This window comes from Amblyomma americanum, chromosome 1 (assembly GCF_052857255.1).
Source record: "Amblyomma americanum isolate KBUSLIRL-KWMA chromosome 1, ASM5285725v1, whole genome shotgun sequence".
Taxonomy (NCBI): Eukaryota; Metazoa; Arthropoda; class Arachnida; order Ixodida; family Ixodidae; genus Amblyomma; species Amblyomma americanum.
This window is the reverse complement of record NC_135497.1, coordinates 163,208,580-163,233,404: the sequence shown is the minus strand read 5'-3', so window position 1 is coordinate 163,233,404 and position 24,825 is coordinate 163,208,580. Positions and strand designations below refer to the sequence as shown.

Below are 24,825 nucleotides of genomic sequence, written 5' to 3'. Positions count from 1 at the left end.
AAGCGTGGAACGCCGCCTACCTAAGTAAGACGACCACTTTTCAACGTCTTCTTCACGCACGTTGTCCAGCAACGGTAACGAGGTTACCAATTGTTTTCTGATTAACAACGTAAGGAAACGGTTTCTTTGTCATGTTATGTAATTATTCTAACGTCATCACCTTGGAATTGTTTCTCCGAACGCACTTTCCTTTTCCTGAACAGTACGTTCATTAATGCTCGCTGAATCATGCGAGGGTTCTTGGGTTACCGCTTCAGGCTGATGTTTCATGCAAACAAAACGCGATAAAATCACACATTCATTTACCAGCTATATGTTTCTAATAGTCCTGTTAAGTTCCGATGTGATCTTTCGTCGCATGCTCATAATCTCCCTTTGGTCGCATGCCCGATGCCGCATAAATCCTTTTCAATTCCGACTGTCGGTGAAAGCTTGAAATGATGTGAATAATATTATCTAGCTTTGTTTTAATCTATTCCTGACCTTGTCCTTAAATAACGCGTGTGGCCAGTAAGAAGTGGTGCCATTGCCAGACTTATGTTTTGACGAAAACGTATTTCGTCTGCTAGAATTAGCGCTTTCTTGCTCCCTGTCAGCGCATTCACCCCTGGCAACGCTGGTCATGTCATTCGCCTGTGCCTATGTTTGAGGAGTTTCAACACAGCGCTCTCTCGTTTCGATGACTTGTGTACGCCCGAACGCGCTGTCTCTGTATCCATAGTTTAAGACTGGTGTTCCCCTTTGTGTATAGACCGCCAATCTAGCATTTCCTCGAAACGCAGAGGATTGTTTCACTATTGTACGCGTGTCGGCGAGGACGTCCCCATTATTCTGGGCCCGCTTCAAGTCGGGCGCACCTCCCGCTGCACGTTGCGGGCCTCCGGGCCGCGCAGTGTAGCCCCCGTTTCAGGCATGCGGCTCACGCTCTTTCCATCGCTGTGGAACGGCAGGAGGCCTGACCCGTTTGTGTGAATGGCGCAGTTTTCCTGCCACACACCAATGCACGCAATTCGCGCTTAGGTCGTCGCGCCTACCGCGGTTCGCGTCACCCACTCACCGTGGCGATCACGGCACGTCGCTCGCAGCTTCGCCCAAGTCGAACGCAAGGAAAGGGGGAGGGTGGAGAAGGGAACAAGCAGCCATGAACGGCTTTCCGCATTTGTTGCGGAATCTGCAATATTCAAAGAGGGAGAGCACGATGCGGAGACGGACTTCTCTGTCATGCTGCGCTGGTATACGCATCTCAAAAGGATGCGCACGAAAATCACGCGACGCGATCCTGGCTTCTTGCTCAAGTCACGCTAAGCTGTTCTCAAAGCGCTCCGAGATGACGGTAAGCCTTGTATTCCGAAAACAAGCAATCTGGGCTTACCTCTCGCTCTGTTAGCAGCAGTGAATAGGGTGCTTCAGTTTACTCGTGCCAAGCTTAAAAAAAAAAATAAGGCAGCGCGCTCTGCGAAGATTCCACCAGTGCACTGCCCTAGGCGGTAGCCTTGGCCAGGTCAGTATGTTTTTGTTTGGTAATAAAGAAGGATAAATTAGCTGTCTTTATTACGTTATCTTTAGGGTAAATTTTGAGTGCAAAAGCTGCGCAGCATATTGTGAAATACCTACTCAAACTGCTTCCGCAAAAGTAACTTTTCGCGTGGCTGTTTTGTGTTTTACCTTGAAATAAATCCGGTAAGATTTAAAAATTTTCTGGAAAATATGCGCTCCCGCGTCGCGATACTACCCCCCTAAGGTTCACCCAGATGGAAATAATTTGGTTATGTAGAGCCAGTAGTAAGTTAACAGGCCACCGGTCACATCGATGGTTTCGCGGTCAGCGTGGGTACTTTCTTTCGCTAGAACCACGATGGTGCAGGATAGGTGCGACTACGTTGGACGGTAAAAAAGCATCTGCGCTATGCTGTAAAACGGAGGCGGCGCTCTCACGCTCCTGCTGCGGCATCATGAATCTCACAAAGGGAACTACTCGCGTTCCTTGCGGAACTATCGCTAGAACCGGTGGCCCTTTTACCCATCGCGACTTCTCTTAACCGAGTTCCTTCCGTTGGGGTGCGTTTGCAAAGGCTAAGGAGGGGGGGGGGGGGGGGGGGGGGGGCTGAAATAGCGACGCCGCAGCGCATGTTCACGTGACAGTTTTTAAATCTAGCGGTTTATACAAGGTAGATGTACACTGGTAGCGAAGGCTCCATAGACGCCCATTGGTCCAAAAAATGGCGGCTCGTGGGCACTCCAGCTCCCCCTGGATTTTGGAGGGCAAACTACGCAAACGTTACGTAGAATGACGTCACGCATACGTAAGCTTTGGCGCGAATTATAAAGCGGTCTTTCTGTAGAATCCGCGTTTTCGAGCCCGTACCTCTCGAAGGTTGCTGCCTTTCAGCGCGCCCCAACCTTTGCCAGTCAAATGTGCTCGCCTTGTGTGCTCGAGTTCCTGCTAGTTATGGCCTTGTTAATGTGCAATTGGGAACGCAATGAAAGTGACTGGTAAAGGAGGGGCAGCATAGAAAGGCAGCAACACTTCCAGACACTGGCGTGGCCGGGTTAGCCGGGTATCGAAACAAGGCCTGCAAAGACGCGCTGTAATGCACCGCACACTCATGAATAGGGGGCAGGTCAAGAGTGTTGCAAAAATACAAAATTTGCCAGGTTTTAATAAAATGACTTACCTCTTTCATAAAACAAGGTGCTAATATATTTTTTTCTTATCTATTGGCAGATTACATTCCAATTTTGTAGCTTTATCATTTCTTTATATGAGTGTTTTGCCCCCCCCCCCCCCCCCCCCCATCCTCTGGTTGTGCTGCAGTCGCGCTAAACCACTTTTCGGCCCAGCCTTCGCCACCACTTTAAATCCGCCTTGGTTTATATTTGAAGCTCAGAGAAGAAAAAGAAACCAAGAAAGAAAGAGAAAGAAACGGAGTAGCACGCTGAAGTTTAAGAAATTGATTAAATGGGCATTTATGAACGTTTCCGCTTAGAATTTATCGCTGAGGTTAACTAGAGAAGCCTAGGTAATTTATGATGTTTAGTTAGCAAATCAAGCCCATTTAAAAAAAAATATGCTGACCTGTTCAAGACGGCTGCCTACAATCCTTCTCTAATCGAATCTGAGAAGATGGCGCAATCTTTGTTTAAACTTGGCACAAGTTATATGCAGCACACTACATATTCTATATGATTATGCTACGACAAAGGCGTTATAAAAGTGCGAGAGCGTACTCTGAGGTACCGGAATGCAGATGTTGGTAACTGCTGGAGTAGAAATTTGAATCCTTGAACATCTTCAAAAGTCCCATCACTGAGGTTTCTATCATATTGGAGCAAATTAGTGTTGAATGATTTGCAGTGAAATGAATTACAGGCGCCGTTTTCTATAAGCTGTCGGTTTTCCATTGTCCATTTCGCGTCCATTTGGTCCTTTTACACCAGCCTATAAGCGCAAATCATGGTTCACTCTGTGCGATGTCAGTGCACGTTAAAGAACCCCAGGTGGTCGAAATTTCCGGAGCCCTTCACTACGGCATCCCTCATAGCCTGAGTCGCTTTCGGACGTTAAACCCCCATAAACCAAACCAAATCAAACCATGGTTCACTCTATTTCCATGGTTCACTCTGACTTCCAACATTTTGTCTCTTGTGCATAACGCGAGCTGCTTTCTATTCAAACGAATTTGCTACGATATCATTTGTTCCCTATGAAGGCAATGAGTGCACGTATTAAATTTCTACAGCCATCGACCGTGCGGCTTGTTTGGGGGGAGGGGGGAGGGGGCGGTTGGAGAGGAGCATGATTTGTTATCAATGGTCCGTGCGACACAAAACAAGAATCAACACAAAGAAGCAGAAAGGAAAACAGGAGAGTTGCATAAACCAGAAAACTTCCTCGAGATAGCCAAAGATGGAGTAGCACCCTTTGGGATAGGAAAATATGTACATAACTGAGAAGGAAGGGTTACCTGCCCTCGGCGTGTTGTGGGTCCTATCACAGAACATCTGATCACGCATGCAAATAGCTTGCATGCGAGCTCGTTTCCATCTAAAACACCCTCTGCCTTTTTTGCCAGTCTAAGTTTATATCTTGTCGTGCGGTTAAAAAGAGATAAGAGCAGGGTCCAACAAAGTGTAGAAACGAGGCGTCAGAGCCTGCCTCTTTAACAAAAACGACGAGCGAAAAACAAATAGCGTACAGCGTGCTAGAATTTCCTGGAAAAGCCAACAGCTTGTTTTCGGCTTTTCGTCGCCTCCCCCCCCCCCCCCCCCCTTTTTTTTTTTGTTTGCGTACAGCAGCCCAAAGTCAGCGCCGTGCGCCTTTTCTGTCAGCGGCTCAGTGCGGGGCGCTGCCCCGGGCGATAGGCACGATACCGTCTCTGGCGTTTACCTTATTTCTCCCTTTTCCTACTCCTTGCTTCTTGGGCGGCCATTCACGATTGGGTAGTTGCGGCGCCCTGTCGCCACTCTGATATTTTTTCTTGACTTTGTCTTTTTCCCCCTTTAAAACGAGGCTACAAGTCTGCAAGTTGGTTTGGAAGATTTGAGGTCAACTTGCCTGGCGAATACATCTGTCTAACGCGCATGTTATTACTGCGGTTGCAGCCTGAGTATTCACTGTCGGCGTCCCGGAGTCCTTTAGCGGCCCGTCCCTCTGTCCAGGGGTCAGAGGCTGAGGATGAGGTTGAGAAGACACGCTACTACAGAGAGATGTGTGTTGAGAAGAGAAAGAAAATTCTGATGGGGTGCGCAGAATAATTGGTTCGCGTCTCTCAAGAGAAATTGGGCTTTGAGGTAAGGCAGTAAGGCTGCAGTGGATGGGTAGGGGGCTGCAGTTACACATACTGTTTTTGAATTCATTCTTATTTCTGTGTTCTGTGCCAGGGTGATAGCGCGGAAAAGCGACTATACGTTATGCACACCTGTCCCTGAATATTTTCGCCAGCTGGTGGCGCTTGGGAGCTGAATTCAAATAATGAGACAGAATGGTGTTACGAGCAATGGGACTTTTCGTAATTTCATGCCGTTATATTTTAGCGCATATAAAGGCACAAAGGTTTCACGGGCGTAATACAAAAGCCGGGGGAGACGAGGCTAATATCAGGTAGGCTTCTGATATATCGTTCAGCGCTTCCAGGAGAGGTCTACAGAAAGATGAAGCATGTCACCCCCCCCCCCCCCCCCCCCCCCCAAGTGGCGCATCATTGCAGCGGCAAACGTAAGAGGAGGCCGTAGAAGTGTGCCGCCCGAACCACCGTGTCGGGGTAGCGGCAGCAGCGCGCGCCGCGTATGCAGGGTGCCCATTGCAACACCATCTCAACAGCACTTAAAGCTGCTCTGTACCGCACGAAACTTTCCCTCTCGCTGAAGGAGCGCGCTCTTCTCAGTTGAGGTTCTCATATATTTTGTTTTAAACCTGGCGCATGGTGGCAACCTGGGAGCGCACGACGAAACCGCATGGTGTTAGATAAGAATAATTAATTATCCGTTAATAAGGTTGCTTCATTCTGCTTACTCTGTCTGCTCCGTGTTAATTTCTGTCCAGCATCACTGCGCCAAGATCGTACCATCCGTTCAGAGGCCGTCTCATTCAAGCCAGCCGCCGGCGTAGCGGAGCGCCAGAGAGTTCCACGCGGCGAGCGAGGGCGAGAGGGGCCCCATCTGGCGGCGGCCGAAAGAGTCGCGGCGGCAGCCGGCGTCCTCGGCGCCCCTTCTTCTGTGCCCGCAGACATAACTCATTGGAACAGGTCGCCCTCATCGCTTTGATTCACGGCTGCGATATTTCAAAGCTGACGCACGAAAAGTCGGCCACGAAACGCAAAGGAAGAACCGCCACGTGACTCGGAACGGGCAAAGAAAAACGCCTTAGTGGCCGAGCTTCAGGGGAAGAAGAAGGTCGGGATATCGTCTCGCCGGAGACATTAGGAAGCGCCTCGGTATCGTAACTTAAGACTCGCCATCTCCGCCCTGCCCCGGGAGCAGCAGCAGCAGCCGCGTTTTTGCTCTTTGTGGGGCGTCATTTGAGCCCTCCTTGCGTTCTGCGGCGCTTCTCGGCTTTGCAGCGTATCGTGGCTCCATTTTTGCAGTTCGCGGATGGCTTAAACGAATTTTTCCTCGCGGTCCTCTTGTGTGTCGGAGGGACGGCCGAAAGCTGCCCCCCCTCTCCGGCCCCGCCGTATATTTGTGTTGGCGCAAATACCTCTCAGGAGAATGGGGAGCCCTTTTGCCACCGCCGCCGCGCGTTTATGATGGAAACGGGTCCCAGGGATCGCTGCCCCACCAGGTGCTTTGTAACTCGCGCTCTGCTCTCATCCCGGCCTTCGCACGGCCGCCTGTTTCTCCTCTTCCGGCGATGCTCTCAATTTACCCCGGTGCTCTTTTCCGCGCTCCCTTTTCTCAGTTACGAGATTATTTTCCTTAAAAGCCATCCCCCCGGGGAGGTATATACGGAGGAGCCCGACGGACGTTCCGTTTTGTCCAGCGCCACCTTCGGGTGCAGATAACAGAAATAATGAATTCAGCAAGAAGCGGTTTATTTCAAGCATACCGCTTTCCCTCCGCAACGTCGTTTTGCCGGCGCAAATGCTCGTTAGTGTCCGGGGAGCGGCGAGCAGTCTTGAAGAAAAGACGAAAATTGTAACGCCGCCGCTCTTTCGTCCATTCAATTATTTCACCGCGCAACTGCACTCGTTCGCGAAGATCATCGGACAGGCAGTAAATATCGTTTCTTCTAACCGGAACGGTGCCCGCCTGCCAACTTTTCCCAATTGCTATTCTTAATTATTAACCCTTTCTTTTTCATTTCACCCCAGACTTCCCCTTGTTTTTCCTTCCCAGAAGTTATTGCCGTTTTTTGTATTGCCCTGATCAGGGCGCAGTTCCCAAGTAAACAGGTGGTGCCCGTTCAATTCGAATTACGAAGCTTCTCTAAGTGGCGCGTACACCAAACAGCCACGCAGAAGACCAGCGGATCTGCGGCCAGCGAATGCGACGGCTAAAAGCGCTCAAAAAAGGCGCTTTGTTTGCTCTCTGAAGGGCATCCTGCGTTCTGTCAAATGAGAGTCGAGACGCAAGTTCCATCCCACGCCCTGAATCGTAGTGCAGTTGAAAATCAGCTCGCTCAGCCAACACCCTAAAGTTCATGTTAAGAGGGTGAAAATGATTTTGAGATATGGGTGCAATTTGAAGAACCCCATGTGGTCGACCTTAGCCTGGAACCCTTCATTACGGCGACTCTTTCTCCCTCCTGTAACACCCTCCTCGAATCATTCCCTCAAGGTGCAGTTCCAGGCGTCCGCCGTGAATTCCGCAATTACTGCGCCTTTCCTTTCCCCTTAAAAACCCTGCCCTACCGCCATCTCGATAAGGGCATGCCTGATGTTTTCTTTTTTGTCGCGTAGCAGAGGTTCAGGCTAACGTTTCCGAGACTTGACTACCATGGCTACACGTGCTTTAGTACTCAAAAATCAAATATAAATGCAGCAGTCACATCAGCAACGTCGAGAAGATCCGTGACATTTGTGATGCCAGCACATTTAGAGTGAAACGCTGCAAAAGGAAGGGGCAATTAAATTCAAATGAGTCTTCGCTTGACATTTTTACGTAAAGAAGGCTGGAATCAAACGCGGACAGCGGGTATACGAACAAAATAAAATCTATTTGGTTTTTACGTACAGCCACAGTGAGTAACTGACATAAAGTTTCGATGTATATTAACCATCAAGTTATATATCGTCGCGTTGTGCACTGGAGAATGGTAGATACGTGTGTTTGTGTCGGTCTTGGTAGTAGCTTCTCAGGCGTAGAAAGGCCTGCACACTGACAGAGGAACGCTTGGCACTCAGACACTGGGCTGTTTGCCTCTGACAATCTCCACTCTATTTATTGTTCTAATACAAAAGGGATGCTTCGCTCATCATCACTATCATCATCATCTTCTTCATCATCGGTCTGACTACACCCACTGCAGGGCAAATGCCTCTCCCATGTCTCTCCAATTAACCCTATCCTTTGCCATCTGCACCCACCGTATGCCTGCAAGCTTCTTACTCTCATCCGCCCACCTAACCCTCTGCCGCCACCCGCTACGCTTGCCTTCTCTTGGAATTCACTGTGTTACACTTAAGGACCAGCGGTTACCGTGGCTTCGCATTACATGCCCTGCCCAAGCCCATTTCTTCCTCTTGATTTCGACTAGGATGTCATTAACACGCGTTTGTTCCCTCACCCACTCTGCCCGCTTCACCTTAAAATAAAGGTCACATGGAGGCTCAGAACACATTGCTATTTCCGTGTAGCGGATTGGCAGCAGGGAATATCATCACCGTGCATTTATCTGACCAATTTTTTTCCAGCGGCCTTTTCTTTGTTAAGGACACACCGCCTCAAGCCGCAGCTGTTTAAAGAAATAAACTGCCGTGCAAGAGCCTCGTAAGCACGTGACGCGTTCACGCAGTTTTCCATCTTTATACAGGCACGACGCAATATCTTTACGCACCATACGCCCCTGATCCCGGCAATTTGAGTTTTCCGGCAGGCTTCTGCGCTGCTTCTTTCTCTTTTCTTCGTCCTCCTAGTTCCCTATACCCACTGCCGTAAAACATCAGTCGTCCCGGAAGGCACAGGGGAAGAGAATACAGGTGCACAACAGGGGGAAAAAACAGCACAAAAGCAAAGAAAGCACTGAATGATAACAAATCGAAATTTGGTTGCCAAATGTCTTTCCCACGAAGCTTCGCCTTTATTCGCGACAAGAAGAAAAGGAGCGCACTGCTAGCGAACGAAATGTCAAGAGACCCAGCGTCAAGCGAAGCACTTTTCAAATCCCACCTGAACCAAACAAAACGATGCATGCGTCACGTAAACAGCCCCAGTGTATAAGGAAGAATAGAGAAACGAGCGCTTGCTCCCTGAGGGTCTCTCGAGGGTCGCCCTTGGTGGGGGGTGGCACCGAAAAGGTTGGCCGTTCTGTTTTTTCCCTTGAAATTTGTTGCTGTGACGCGCTGTTTGTCTACGTGCGCGTCCGAACCGAATGTTCGCTCCGTATCTCTGAAGACACCCTCGTTTTAAAAGGAGAGCGCACAACTTAGCATTATTTTGCAGCCCAAAATGACATGAATAGTGTGCACAAGACTACCAATTGTTTTTTTTTCTTTTTGTGACGTATGTTTTATTTTACTTCATGCGGAGTACAGTGTTTCGCACCAAACAAGGCTGATGCTCCGTTTGCAAGCTTTAAAAACGATGTAACGACAGCAAATTTCAAAGCATTTTCGTGGCTTTCATATATGCTGGCAGGGTACTGATCCCGTGTCACGAAAGAGCGCTTTTGATTGCGGACATTGGTCTCGCAACCCCTAAGGACGATGAAAAAAAAATAAAATAGCAGGAATGAAATAAAGAGTCAGGTATGCAGTGAAGCGTGCGTGGCACTCCCGCAGCAGCGACTCCGTTGTTTTGGCATTATATAGAGCGACTGCTCCAGTGAAACGCTGGTCGCGGGTTCGAATTCCAGGACCAGGACAAGTTTTTCTTAACGTCGAAGTTTCTGTGCAAGCTGTATAGCTTTCTTTTGTAGCCGTATGGCTGCGCTCGGGTGGGTGCCAATGATTAATTGCTCCCTCAATGCAAATCTACTCCCAATTGGGGGATTCCCCTAAACACTTGACCAATGTCCGACTACCTTCCATTCGATTATCATATGGGGTTATACAAATCCGACGCACTAATCCACCTTAATCCATTCACTAATCCTTCCTAATTGATTTTTGGGGTAGGCCTACTTCCAAAATTTTGGAGGCCCTTTTGGAATTTTTTGCAATTTTTGGGACTTTGTCAGGTGGCCACTGCGGTCACCTGCTCCGGTGGGCAGTTTGCTCACATATCGGTGGCCATGTTACCACTGGCCAAGGTAGCCAGGTTGTAATGACGTCACAAGGTCGCGTGACCCCTCTCGACCAATCACGGTGGCCCATCAGGGCAGGTCACGCGACCTCTCTTAACCAATCAGTGAATTTTGTGACAGAGAAGTCTGAAATTTTTTGTGAGACGACAACCTAAAAGCTATTGCATTTAAATAAGGCCATCTGGTTCAAGAAAATAATAATGAAAAGACAAAGAAAGGCATTCCAGGCATTACTCGTGCTGGTGTACACCGGGTCCCACTGCTAGAGGAGAAGACAGGGCATTTTGGACAATCTAAAGTGTGTCACATATTCAAAGTTCATGCAGAAAAACGCTCAAAGACGAAGCTCCCTGGCTTTGTATGCGCATGCCAGGACTTCGTTACGATGTGGGACCTTAATTGCGAATGACTTGAGAAATTTCAGGCTCGTTCAAAAGTCCCGAAGACGGAGCGCAAATTAGGTTAAAATAGGTTGCTACCTGGCTCGCAACAAATACCTCTCTGACAGGAAACTGTCAGAGAGGTAATGGTTCCCTTTCAATATGATTCATTGTATTTACTACATGATTCATAATCAGCACCTACTGTACCAATTTTCGCCCCTTTGTTTTTCGATCTGATGTATTTCATTGCGGCTTTCCTTCCATTTGCTTAACATCCGCTAAACAATAGGCACCCACGTGTTTCCAAGGTCCATGTGCAGTCATTTTTTGTTACTGACGAGATACATCGCCTCATATTATAAAGAAGACCCGCTTCCTTCATGCGTGGGCCGTATACGGCACGTAAGACCAAAAGGAGACTCCGAACCTTTCGTTTTTGTCGATGAAAATTATCTTTTCACTGCCACGAGAAACACTGTATATCACCGATGCAATAAACCTGAGCGGCAATGTTTGCACTGAAGCTCCACCTTGACGTACTCGGACCAGCGCGGCCTTCCCCCAACGTGTGAATGTTAGAAGTGTCCGTGGCCGGCCAGGCGGGACCAGAAGGTATACCTTATGGGGTGCTGCAGTCCGTCGCTTGGGGTCATGACTGTGTTTAGGCGCTTCGTACGACGGCCAGGGACAGGCCGCGTCGCTTGCTGTCTGCTCGCCAGGCACACGATTTTGTGTTTCATGCCTCAGACGCAGAGGCGAGCGCCGCGAAGTTGTTCGTTTTACATCCATTTCTCTCGTATGACAACAATCGCGCTCAAAAAGAGAGTATTAAATGATCGAAGCATTTGGCGCTGCCACGTTGATGCGAGCGGCGTTGTGCGGCCTGTTATCGGGAAAACAATGTCGAGAGGCAGCCCAGCGAGCGGCGAAAGAAATAAGAGACGGGGCAAGGCAAGCCCACTGAGACAGCGACGGCGGCGCAATCCCGGGCAAACCCGGCTGGCCCTGTTGCGCCGCGGCCGATCACTCTTGGGACGTCTTCATACACCGCGGCCATTGAGGCCACTCGCGGCCGCTGATATATCACGCCGATATTGCGCCGCGAACAGCTCGCGCCGGGGCGCGCGCTCGCGCGCGCCCCGTGCATGGACGGCCAGAAGGGGCGGGATGACGCATCGAAGGTCCGTCCGAGTGCGCGGCCTTTCAGCCGGCCCACCATTGGCGGCCGGCGGCCGGCTCGGGGCCCGCCGCCGAGATGAATGGTGTAGCGCGAATACCACAAGCGAGCAAGATCGAGAGATGCACCGCCGCGTTTAGTTCCGCGCTGGTAAAAGTGCGCCCGAAGAGCCGCGCGCCCGCGACGAGGACAGGAGAGCGGCGGCCTCCAATAATGCTGCCGGCGCCGACGACTCTTCCGTGACATTCATCACGCTGAATAGGAGTTGGTCCGTGCGGCCAAAACTTCTTGGCTGCTCCCGCTGCCCCGGCTGCTGCTTTTGTTTCCCGCCTTCTGCCCCTCTCCTCCTTGTCTGGCCGGGACCCAGGGTTAGCGACGATTGCCGTGGTTGCTTAATCTCGCCCCTTACGCTCATGGCGGACGGCGCAGGCATCTCGGCCCGCTGCGGCCTCCTCGCGCATTGTTTTCCTTTTCCACTCGTGAGCTGGGGCCGTCTTTTCACAAATAACGCGCGGACGGCAATCTGATATATAGGAGCACTATATGGCTGCGGGAAGCCTATTACTGGTCCCGGCAATATGACTGCCATTGCGATGCTCCCCTATCGTGCAACGGCTTCTCAAAGAGAGTGATTTATAAGTACTCGCATTTCTGAACTGCCTGGCCCGCTCGCATATCGAAGCTGAATCCCCAGAAACGCCTCAGGACAACCCGTGGGCGCTGCGACGTCCCGATGCTTTTTTTACCTGGAAATTACTGCGGGCTCTATTCATGCTTCGAAAAGTGATTAGAAGAGCCTTGAAACTCGTTTCCCAGACGCCGGCGCTTCCTTTTTTTTTCCCCTTCTCGGGCTGCGTCACGTGCTCAGGGCGGAGCTTGTGTCCGTGTACGAATATGCAGTGCTTCACGTGCAAGGCTTAGCCAATCGTGAGCGCCCTCGTCATTACTTTCTCATCCGTTTCTCATCGACGCGATCGCGAACACGCTTTCCCTTCCTCTTGCGTAGGAGTCCACCCCCCCCCCCCCCCCCCCCACACCCCAAATCTCGGCTTCCAACGTTGTTTGACGGAGTACAAGTTAATCGGCGGAATAGTGCAAAAAGAGATAAAGTGGACGACACGCTGGAGAGAGCAAAAGGGAAGGCGTCAGCTCAGGGTTTCTTCAAACAATTTTTCGTTACGGTCAGCTTCACGAAGCCAACTAAGTAATCTTCAAGAAGCCACGTACAAATCAACTCTGAGCTCTATATATTCGCGTGTTTATATGTAATGGATGTTATGCGCTATTTGGGATCACAAGAAACCTTGTACAGAACTTTCATAAAACTTTTTACGTGCTTTTTTGTGCGCAGTGCCAGCACTCAATGCTGGTTTGGCTGATGTAAAGTTTTCAAGGAAAAGCTTGACGCTAAGCTTTAAGTTGACAATGGCAGACTAACATTTTGTTCGCTAGCCCTCGGTTTTTTCCCCGCCCAGCCTTGCTTAGTACGACGTCTTGGAGCTAGTATTCGCGGGCGAGCACCGGTGCGCATCGACGGGAGATGTGTCGACAGCTGAACACGCTTGTTTCGCTCATGTGCACACCATTTTTGTATCGACAAGTCGGCCTGCTTGAGCTCCGGAACTGAATGTACCTGCAGTGCTGTCGACTTCTGTTCATTCGATTCGAGCTGCCCTATATGACCTTATATTAATATATAGAATTAAAAAAGTGTCTAAAATATGTTGATACGGAATGAAACTGTGCAGAATGAAAATAAAAATGTGCAACTAAAACCGGAGTAGGGCTAACCCCCTTTCAAAGAAGATTTAAAGGGGTATTCTAGCAATGCGCAAATATGTCATTTATTAAGTTGCTTACTATTAGAGTAATTATTCTAACCAGCGCCCATCCACTGAAAAGATTCCGATTTTAAGGCTTATCTGAAGAAAAAAAAATTTTCGCAGCTTGATCGATAACCAACACTGAAATTTTCTCGAGGTCATTTGACTGCTGCCGGAATGAAAAATGGGCTGTGACTCTGGGCAGATGTGTTCGGGAATACTGGCTTTGTTATTTGACTTCTATATTTAAATGTATACAAAATTTAAATGTCAAAATAGAGCACCCAGCAGTGGCGTATGGGATTATTTTTTTATGTTGTCATCCGTGGCTGCAATATTGAGGGGATGTTTAGTGGTTCATAATTCTGGATTCCCCACTTTTGACAATTTTATTGAACTTTAAAGGTTGATGCTTCGAATGCTAACACACTTTTTCTTCTTGGTTTCAGGAGAATCTGCGGAAGCTGGACTCGGACTCTGTGGTTGGATTCTCACCGCTCTGTCGTTCGTGATTGTCGTGGTCACCTTTCCCTTCTCATTGCTTTTTTGCATCAAGGTATGACATGGCGTGCCTTCTGTCGCATGTTGTCCTGGCTTTGCATGTATATCAGTGATCGCGCAGCTGCCGAAATGAGACGGTGGAATGAATCACACGTAGTCGCCATTTGTGATTGGTTGGAATTCGTCTCAGCCAATCACCTTGGCCCTCTCGCTTGTCATCAGGAGTGTTTAGCTCGCAGGAGTCAATCTAAAACAGTATTAACGCGTGAAATGCATTGGGTAACCGGCATCAAACTACAGCGCCTTTCTGCGAAATTTGCACTCATATGAAACATTTTATGAAACGCAATATTTGCGAAGAAAAGTTATTCTCATCGGCGCATTTGCACTCAACCTAAACAGGCATGTGCAACCTGGTTCTCAATTTACAGAGCGCCATTAAATCTTAAGCAATGCGCATTGGATGCTAAAGAATTTTTTTTGCGAAAATCGCTTTTGAGTAACTTACGACAACGCATGTACGTTGTTATAAATGTCTCGAGCCAGTGGCAGCCTCACTCAGTAAGCTCAACAAAGCACGAAGAAAAACGCCTGGTTACTAGAACTTTGTGTTCCAATTTTTATTTTAAAAACTGCTGCACTCTTGTTTAAGATAGACTAGCATTAAAAATATGTGTTTTTGGCATTTAATTGAAGAAGACAAGAAGGAATAGTTATTTTCAGCGAGACGGGACCTTCTTTTTCATTCAAGTTCGAACAAAGGGTGATAATGACAGGTGGAGACTTCACACGAGAAAAGAATCCGACACATGCAAACCTCTCGCTGTCTTCGGGAAAAATGGGCGTTTAGAAGCCGACTTCACTTCTGCGTAGACCTGTTTCAAGATCAGTCGGCGTTGTGCTTTGAACATTTAACGAGAAGCGTAAGCGGTCAAGCCAAGATAATCTACCGGACTCTGCGAATATACTCAAGTACAAGCAGAGTCAAAAGCACAGAATAACACGAGAGAAACCCTGTTCACGTGTATTATACTAGAAATTCTTGAAGAATTTAGCGCTTATTGGCGTTCGTTCTCTCTGCGACATAAACTTTCCAGAGACGTACGTATGTTTCTTCGTGTTCCTCGCTGGGCTCTTGTGAGCACGTGGCGAGAGCACGGAAAAAGTGGCTGCGCGAAAAGTCCAAAGACAGCGTTCTTCGATTTATGCGGGGATGCATAGGAAAGGTCTATGAAGTCAAATGAAGTCCCAGGAAAGGCAAAGAAATCCAGCGCAGTCTATATGAGTCCGCTGGCCGCCATCCTCCAGTAAGGCGGTAGAAGAGGGACACTTTGATGAAGTAGATAGTTTGCCTGGCTGCCAGTGAGCATTGAGTGAATCTGTCAAGTCTCGTAAGGATAGGCATCTGTGTAGCTACCTTTTTAACTATACCCTCCAGGAAAGTGCTTCTTGAGTGCCAGCGTCTTGACGACGGTGGATCAAACCAAAATCTTTGTTTTGTAGACAAACTCACACACCAAATGAGGCGACAGCTGCGCGCGAGCAGCAATATTTCCTTTGCTTTTAGCATTTTAGCCTCCTGGAGAGTCTAAAATACCGGCAGCTAGCCATGCACGTGCATGTGATGGCAGCAGAACATTAACATACCGCAGCGCGGCGCCTTGTCGAGTGCGGCGACCACCGCACATGTACTTACCTGTTTTCTGGCGTCCTGCACGCACACACGCGGTCCTTCAGAGCAAAGAATACAACCAAATCCAAAGCTCAGAGGGTTGGCGAACTCCCAGAGTCAAACACAAAGTCCTGATGTGGCATGGACAAAGACCAGACAAAACGCTCTCAGGCCTTCAGAGCTCTTTGATAATATCAGTAGCGAAAATCACCATAAGGTCCATGTAGTTTAAGGATTTGCGAATTGTCACGCCCCTTGAGGTTTTCAGATTAACGGCCCCAAGCCGTTCGAAACTGTTGTAGAGCCTCGAAAGGCTTATTGCTAAGTCCTCAGGCGGCGCCGCCATCAGCTAATGGCCTCTAATTCTGACCGGATTTTGATCCGGAGTTTAGTGACTGTTAGGGTTAAAAAACTGTGGCGTGGCTTTCTTGATGACGTCCCTGTTCCTTGCCTTGCGGAAGTCTGTATGTCTATGTCTCGCTGCTGCCGTTATCGGCAAGGTCAGGGCGGTGGACCTGCTCACTTTTGCAATCATTAACGTCATTTGAAATTATCTTTTGCGTCATAGCCACAATTTATACGTAGTGGGAGTAATGTTTGCATTTCCAGCAACAGTACTATAGGCTTAGTACGAATTCCAAACGTGGTGCCTCTACTCCTTTAAAATTTCGTTGTTGACATTGAACCAAAGTTGTTGTTTTTTTTTGCCGCTTAGTTGGTATTGTGTCAAGAGCGTGCAACTTTTTAGTTGGCTTCTCACTTGACCAGGGGTGCAGCGTGCGAGATGGCTGGAATCAGATGTATTTATTTTGTTTTACGGTAAAACGGCTGGATCTCGTTCGTTTGCTGTGAGGATATTGTTACGAAATAAAGAAACTTACAAAATAAGTAGTCCGGCAATATTTACCACAAAAAGTGAGAGCTTTACCTAAGCCAATTACTCGCTTTCGAAATCCTTCGGCGCGAGACAAAGTCTTTCTCGCCTAAATATTCGCATACCAACGCGGCGACGCGCGGAAGGTTTTGGGTACATTGATTCCACAATAAATGAAAACCTTGTGGGTGAGTAGCTGTAACTGAAAATAACACAGAGTTGTAGTATAACTTTAGCGTGATAGCTGACCTAAGGGAAATTACGTTAGCGTGCCGTAAACAAATTGTCCTCATTTAGAGTTATAGTATAGCGTCCCGGAAACGTTAAACGCGATCTACATGACATGAAGGCAGAAGGCGCTTTTAAAATCGTTGCCACATCACCGGTTGACCAAAATATTATATATCTGGGCCTGATACAGTAACTTATTTTCGACAGCAAAATGCCGAAGAAAATACCTTGGTGATTAAAAATATTGAAATAAGAAAAGTCACACTGTGCCGCCATCTAGTCAGGGAAATGCTAAATACAAACCGCTCAAGCAAGAATATTTTCGATTACATGGCATGCAATTCTCGAAATACTTACTAAAATTAATAACATTTGGCTTCCTACATTACTGAAATTCATAAAACACGGTGGCAATGCTCGAAACCTATTTCTATTGTGTCCCGAGCAGTTGCGGACGGTTACAGCGCAGCGGGAGGCCCCAATAGGCTAGAGCTCTCCAGATTCGAGAGCGCATCTTAAAAACCGGGCTGAATTGCAGCTCAACTTAGTCATCGAAGCAAGGTCAGTCGTGACGAAATGTGATACCACCAGTAGTTACAAATAAACGCGCCGACCAGAACCCCAAGGACTGCTTATTCGTAGGAAGCGGTTGTGGTGAAAAAATTTTTATCAGGAAATGACAGCGTGTGGGCCTAAAAAGGGCCTTTTACATGAGTGGAGTGCTTAGTCTGGGACCCCGCTGGATGAAGCTGCCGCCCTTGCCCGTTCGGACTCTACCAGCCGCCTGCCGTGCTTCTCAGGTGGGCGGGGGAAAGGGTAGGATTCTGTTGCCATGCCCACACCATGTGGTAGATGTCGGAAGTCTCCTCCCCACTGTGCGGGCATCGCCCATCTATCTTGTGATCAAAATGCTTTGCTATCGCAAGACACAGCAAGGAGTTGGTCTGCAAGCACCTCAGGGTTCGTTCGTTCGCCTTATGAGTAAAGCCGGCATTGTTCGCAAAAGTCAGTCAGAATTTCGCAAAACCGCAGGAGCGGTTGTCTAGGCTCGGAGCCGGAAGAATCTGTGTGAGGAGCCCGCGGTAAGTAAGCGCTCGTTACCTCGCAGACCCTGGTGGCCCGGAGTACAAACGGGGGTTTTGGGATAGGGATTCGATTCCCTAAAAGCCTGTCTCAGAGCCCGCTTGGAAGTACGCCGCCATGTTTTCGGGCTAGGTGCGCAAAAGCCGCAACTGCCGCAACGCTAACTTCTGAAAATTGCGTGTGTACGCTAACACTACTAGGGGCTTATAGAATATGGTGACGCTATCGGTTATGGGCTTAGGGGAATAGCGGGGGGCTAGTACGCAGGCGCAGGACAATAACCGGGGGGAGGGGCGTTATTGTCTTGCGTCTGAGCACTGGTCCCCCGATATTGCCCTAAGCCCGTAAGCAATAGCGTCACCATATTCTAAAATCCCTATTTTCACGTTAGCGTTCTGCGCATGCGCACTGTGAACCTACTGTTCCACTAAACACGCAATCACGCAAAGCCCGCTGTACTAAAACTCTTCAATAACAGCTTCTGCAGTTTAGAGAACGCTTTGTTATCGCAGAACGTGCTTTCCGCAAAAACAGACGGTAAGAGCAATGCAAGAAGGTTACTAGCAATGCTATTAATATCATTACCCTGTTTTGCAAACAAATGCTAAAGTAAACATCATGCTTTCACATTCTTTATTCCCTTTGCGCAACTTGCAGGTTGTCCAGGAGTACGAACGCGCAGTTATTTTCCGGTTGGGAAGACTCCTGCAAGGGGGATCGAAAGGGCCCGGTAAGAGAACCCATTTTTGCTCGTCACGGCTTGCATTTTGGTCATTTTTGTTGTTACGAATGACAAACGTCGTAAGCACGCAGAAAACGTGGCACGCGTTCTCCGTGTGAGGAATCATTTTCTTCCGTCAATAAACTATGTTGGACATTATAAACTGCACAAAATAAACATGTATGTTGTAGTACCCATATGAACTCAAAGATTTCAGGACATCAAATGATGCAGTTCGAGTAAAGTGGCTACCGATTTAATACTTCACGATAGCTTTTTGTTTACGCTAAGAATACCATTACCTGACACCTCTCAACCGAAATTTTTCCATTTTTTTTCCGCTGCTGTTTTGTACTGCCTCGTTAGTTGGTGATTTGTGCACGACAATGTGTGTGGCTTCCAGTTTCGTTTCACACAAGACCTCCATCAGCGGCAGCCACATAAAGCCTTCCCAGAGGGTCGAAATCCTCTTCCAATGGTCTCTAATTACCGCTGTCTAGAGGATTCACGACCGTTCTGTATAGCACAAAGTGCAGTAGCACTAATGTCAAAGCGCGCATTCACTGTTAGTCCGCTTGTACACGAGAGGGGTGGCTGTTCTTTTATTTTGTCCTGTTGTTCAGACCTGCACCCATCCATTCATTTCACTGCCACTAGTTACGTTCTGACGCCGTATTAACTCTTTGCAGGTATCTTTTTCATTCTCCCCTGCATCGAAAACTACACCAAGGTTGATCTCAGGACGCTAACCTTTGATGTTCCACCCCAAGAGGTAAGGCTTCACATCAACGCATGTGCGGTTGCTTGAAACTTCCACGAAGTAGAGACCGTTCATGAAGTGCGCGGTGTTATGAGCACACCGGAAGTGCCGCACAGTTTCGAACCAGTGAGGTGTACCCCGTAAGCATGCACTCGAATTGTCTAGTCGCCTGTTTTGTTTGTTGCCAATGCTGCTTATCCTGCTCACTGCCTGAGTCGACTGATCAGCATCAAGAACAACCCGCACAGTAACAGGCCGCTCCTGACTAGCAACGCTCTACGCATTGGCCCAATGCGCCGATGATGGAGTCACACGACCGTGGGCTGGTGCTGCGCGGCGCAGAAATGTTGGTCCTGCGGCGCTAATCACAATTTTATGTGGAAAAGAAACAGCAGGGACAACAGGTTATATCCCGTCTGTTTCTTCTCCTTTGGTATTCGCCTCTCTCACCTGAGCGCTGTTCATCCTCACGCGTGACGTGCACTCGCGCACTGTGAGCACCAACCGTCTTCCGTGCCCTGCTTCCCGCTATCTCGCGCGTCCTCCGTTCTTTTTGCCATGGCAGGGGAGCGGACCGGGTGCAATGCAATATTAGGTCCCACCACTTTCGTAGACAATGTGAAAGGGGGCGCATGTTGAGCATTCAAACAACGACCACTCCGTAAGATTGAGAGGCAAGCACGCCATTTTCTTTTTCATAAACTGTTTTCCACTGACCGAATGATGTTGTTGCTAGTGGCTATTTATTAATAAAAATAACAATGGAAGGAAAAGATGTTGCTAGCCGCGGCATCTGCCATCGAAATCTGCAGCACCTGCGCTTCGGTTAGCGGGAATAAAAGGAGAGGGAGAGGGAAACAAGGGGGGAGCAGTAGTAAGAAAGGATAGGGGTAAGGCGGAAATATACACTATGTACAAATACAGGATGTGGAAATACATATGGCGTGCTGCGCCGCGCATGGTTGCCAGGCGTACGAATGATGTGCACGCGACGTTTTAAGCATCAGTGCAGAAATAATAAAAATTGTTCTTGTTCCTAAACTGATCGTTGGTTTTCATATTGCAGCTATGCGCGTCGTAAGCGCCCATGCAACATCACATTTATCATCACACGCGGGGTGTTCCACCTCAACAGGACCAAGCTTTAGAAAAAGAAAGAAGGTAGACCATATTCACAAAGGTTTCTACATGCAAATGTAGGCAGTGGTTGGTCGAGGACCGCACTCAGTTTTTCCACCCAGCAATAAAATAAGCGTTAGACAAACCAAAGGCCAATACGGAACCAGTCTGGCGTGTGAAGAACATTGTACATCTTGCTCTGGGCTCTTTGGGGCTTATGTAAGACCAAATATAATGTAGACATCTCGATGATTGTTTTATCGTACATACCAGATGTCGAAGCTAAACGTAACCAAGTTGTTAAACTAGACTTAGTGTCCTAGACGAGTGAAACCAAATGAGTGCTGTTCGGAGCCTTGGTGACTGCGGGAGAGAATGTGTGCTATTATAAGAGACTGTGCGCAAAGCGGGTTACATGCGACATTGTTAATATAGAATGGACGCTGCGGTGGAGCAATTGCCGGCAGATAAAGCAAGGCTAACCCCACCTGTAGCATTCAAAACCTCAACTCAACTCAACTCCCCCATGTGACCATGCCTACAGCATGTTTTTTTCTTTCTAACTTAATCACTTAATGAATACTAATCTGTTAACTCCTTCAATATTGGCTGCGGGAAAAAAAAAGTGTCAGTCCGGAAGTTGTAAATTGTGTTGAAAGGCAGCAATCTGAAATGTTTACAACAAGGTACCATTCACGTGGATCTTCTTACTGCACATAAATAGAAAACTCCCTAAATACAAAAATATCACGCGATAGCGGTGCTACTTCAGTGCAGTAAGATGTGCTCTCCGAAAACAAAATCTGCTCATCTCTGGATCGAAGTCCCCGACTCGAATTTGCGTTTTCAGTGGCCTCAGGATATGCTCTAGCGCCTGCTAATCCGTTGACGGACTTCCGTGGTAAAAAAAAAATGCGCAAATGGTACCTTTACGCCTGTACGTCTTTTAAAAAAATTGGTTACAATTAGCTGGGGCACCTGGCATAGAAAGTTTTTTTCGTGAATAACCAGTCAATTATTTTACTTTAATTACTCAGCATTTTTTGCATTCCTTATGCTCGCAATTTTTTTACTGTAGATTTTAGCGTCGTCTGAGATGAGTGTGAAGAGGTATCGTCACTCCGAAAGTTTCCGCCAGACACTGAGAAAAAGGCCTGAATAAATATTTGTCTGTTACTCGTTAATCATTACGCGAACGTCGGCGTTGAAATAATTAATTGTTTCATGTCAAGGAAAACGGTGCTTCTAAATGCACGAAAAACGTCGCAACTTGTCCAAAGTATCTTACTTTCACCGTCGCACTAGACTTGACCTTATTACTTTTTGCTTAATTATGTCGTGCCTAGGAAGTGCATTACGTACGACATTAGTCGCTTGTGGGAAAATACTTGAACTTGATCTTTATATACCAGAAAGGCTGGTGGGTCACCTGGGCTAAAAGCTGTAATCAAACAGCTTGACGAGGCATAGGCAACCCTTGCAAGGCAGCATAGACGAGACCACTAAATAATAACAATAATAATAATATTAATGAAAAAAAGGTTAACATGAAATATTCAGCTTTACAAACAAAAAAATAAAGAAACACTTAAAAGTAGGTCAGTAGCAAATGTGTACACAAACACTGCATTTTTTTGTTACAGATTGACACAAATCGCATGAATAATGAGAAGGCATCTTCGTGAGCAATTGGAAGGAAACTGTGAAAGAATAACTAGAAAACACTGTAGCGACAAACTGCATTACAATTGGAAAAAAGTTGTAGCAGTTGAACAGGTGTTAAACATTTGATGCGTTGATATTTGTTTAATATGGACGGAAGACTGTGACTTAAAGACTGGAGCTTGTAATCGGTGCGGGAAAAGGGCACGAGCCGTGTGTCTTTACTGCGTGTGTTTAGGATGTTATTGTGATGCTGCAGTGGACCAGTAATTGCTAAATGTTACCAAAAGCTGACAGGTGAAGAGTAATGTGAGCGTAAGAGTCTGTATTCATACATGTAGTTTACATGAATAATTTTGTACTGCTGGAAAAAATATAGGGTAAAAGATAGATAATCTAGACAAAATATATGACGAATAGCCTTTTTTTGTAGCACGAGAATTTTGTTTCGGTTCTGTTTAGTTGTTGTTAGCAACACCAAGCTGCAGTAGTTAATTTGAAAGAACTCAGTCCAGGCAAAAAGCACAAGGCCGTCCGAGACCTGGAAAATGCACCCGTTATTTACTCCCGTGTTTTGCTAAAAATACGGGTTCGATGAAGCGTAAGCGATATTGTTTCCACCAGCGCGCCTTGGAAGGTCACCGCTCGCAAGCCCCGCGAGCCGTGCTCCGCTGCTGCCCGAGCAGGCGGGACGAAGCAGCGTGGCGGGCACCCTCTTGCACCGCACATTCGTTAGCCGCTTCGTCGCGCTATTGATTCGGTGACAGCAGCAGCACGAGACGCTCCGTGTAGCGTGCCGGTCAAGAGGGCGAATGGTGAGGCCTCCTTTTTGCGCGCTTCAATTTTAATGCGCGCCAAATCACGCTGCTCCGTCCGCGCGCGGGGTTTTCCCCTCTCGTCATGCCCTCAGCACCCGTCCCTGCCCGGGAAGAAGCAAAGGGGTGAAACGGGAAAGGAAAGAAAAAGAGAGAGGAAGGAGAAATGTGCAGGAAGGCGCGAGAGGGCGCGACGGTGTTTTCTGCGCGATAATGTGGGCTCTAGTGTGGGCAACCGAGCCTAATCTCGTTACCGCCATTAATGCAAATGAGTTCCCTCACGGGGTGGAGCATCTTTCGCGCCGCGCGCTCTCCGTGGCGGAGGCGGCGGGAGGTGAGAGGCCACGGCCGGCTCGAGATAGACCGCGGCCGACGTCTAGCGCCACGCGACAGAGTAGCTCAGAGCAGCTGGCCGGGCGCGAAGCACGCCGCGGCTTCCAGCAAGAGCTGCAGGGCCTTGAAGGAGATGAGGAGCTTTCACGCAGTCGCCCTTTTCTTGGAAGGCGTTCCCTCAAGATGTCTTTAGCTTCGCCGCCTTGCTCGAAAGATACCGCGAGATAACGCGGCTCGCTTGTCCCTGGGGTAGAGACCACTCCGCGATACTGGGGTGGCACGCGACGACATGTTCTTAGACCTCTGGCGCCACCAACGGTGCAGACTTGCTCTGGCGGCCATTGTGCCGTTTTTTTTGCGACAGTGTGCCTGCTGGCATAAGGTATTGTTTACAAACATAAGTACACACTGGACTCTCAAACAAAGTCCAGTAATATCTGGTAGTGCGCCCCAAAAATCCATTCTTCTACATAGAGTTAAAGTGGCCTCCGAAACGCGTCCGCGCACTCCCAGAAAGTGGCAGGTTGTACGGAGTTCTAAGTTTGCCTACACGCATCGCAAGAGGCTGTCCCCGCGAAATCTTCAAACCGCCCTTCTCGAAAACTTGCCCAACCAATTAAATACATTTCACGCAACGTTACCGATCTGCTAAGCAAAGCTCGTCCGACGCGGTGAACGGAAGCTGTGGGAAAATTGCAGCCCTCGCTTGAATCAAATTCGAATCGGGAGATGAATGCGAGATTCAAATTGGATATCAGAATCCAAGCAGTAGCGCGGACGGGCTTCGATGTGCGTAGTGTTGGCATATTTTAATTTCTCAAGTGGCTTTTCCCGGCACCCCTCACAGAGACTTCAATGGAACTTGTAATGGACATTAAACAATTACCCGCTTATAAAGGGCTTTGGGACTTATGCACATAAATGATATGGTAAACTGTGCGTAAAATCCGCTCTCTTCAGAGTCTTGTAGACGAAATGTTACGATGCTCATAAGCTGCCGCAATAATGCAAAGAGTATGCTACAATTGCCTGGGGGCAACTTATATGAGGACAGGCTCTGGAATATTGGCGGAAAAATCTTCAAGCGCCGACCAATCGTTAAAAAAGATGACGTTTCGGCCCCGGCTTACGGGGGCCTTGTTCACAATGAAAGAAAGACAGGAGTGAAGGCGAGTTATATAGGTTTCATGGTATGACGCAAGCAGCGGGAGTATATCGGGGGTAGATTGCCTTCGTTGCGATTAAGCCTGTTTGCCGTCGTCTGAATATAAAAAGATTCTAGGTAAAGCCTTGTCGTCTTGCTCTTTTCTTTTCCGATTATCTTCGTGCCGTCCCAGTCGATGTCATGGCCCTCGGAGATAGCATGATCAGCCAGTGCGTTTGTTGCCACGCGCTTGTTCTTGACATCATTGTGGTGCTGCTGCAATCTTTTCCGAAAATCACCTGTTTCACCAATATAGACATGCTCACAATCAGCGCAGGGAACCCTATACACGATGCCCGGGAACTTCTCCTTCTTTATCTTGTCTTTCACTGTAACCATCGCGTGTCGCAGCTTCCGCGTGGGTACATGTGCGACGTCGACTTCGTACGACTGGAATATGCGGGATAAACTTTCACTTCTTCTTCTTCTTCTTCTCCTCAAGTAATATGGCACATACCCACGTGGGGGGGATTGGCCAAGGTATAGAGTAGAATACTTACTCCGGGGATGTAGGGTATCGGAATCCTTTTCTTCTTCTCTCGCTGGGGTTGCTGTGGCGGCGGGTG

At 48.1% G+C, this 24,825-nt stretch overlaps 1 protein-coding gene across 2 annotated transcripts in view; it reads left to right on the top strand.

Moving 5' to 3' along the window:
- Positions 1 to 24,825, top strand: part of LOC144114092 (band 7 protein AGAP004871-like) — a 170,398-nt gene that overhangs the window by 103,041 nt on the left and 42,532 nt on the right. For both annotated transcript variants that reach the window (XM_077647582.1, XM_077647581.1), the window contains 3 exons: positions 13,734 to 13,840; positions 18,303 to 18,375; positions 19,056 to 19,138. In XM_077647582.1, coding sequence (XP_077503708.1) covers positions 13,734 to 13,840; positions 18,303 to 18,375; positions 19,056 to 19,138 — 263 coding nt within the window. The remainder of the gene's footprint in view (positions 1 to 13,733; positions 13,841 to 18,302; positions 18,376 to 19,055; positions 19,139 to 24,825) is intronic.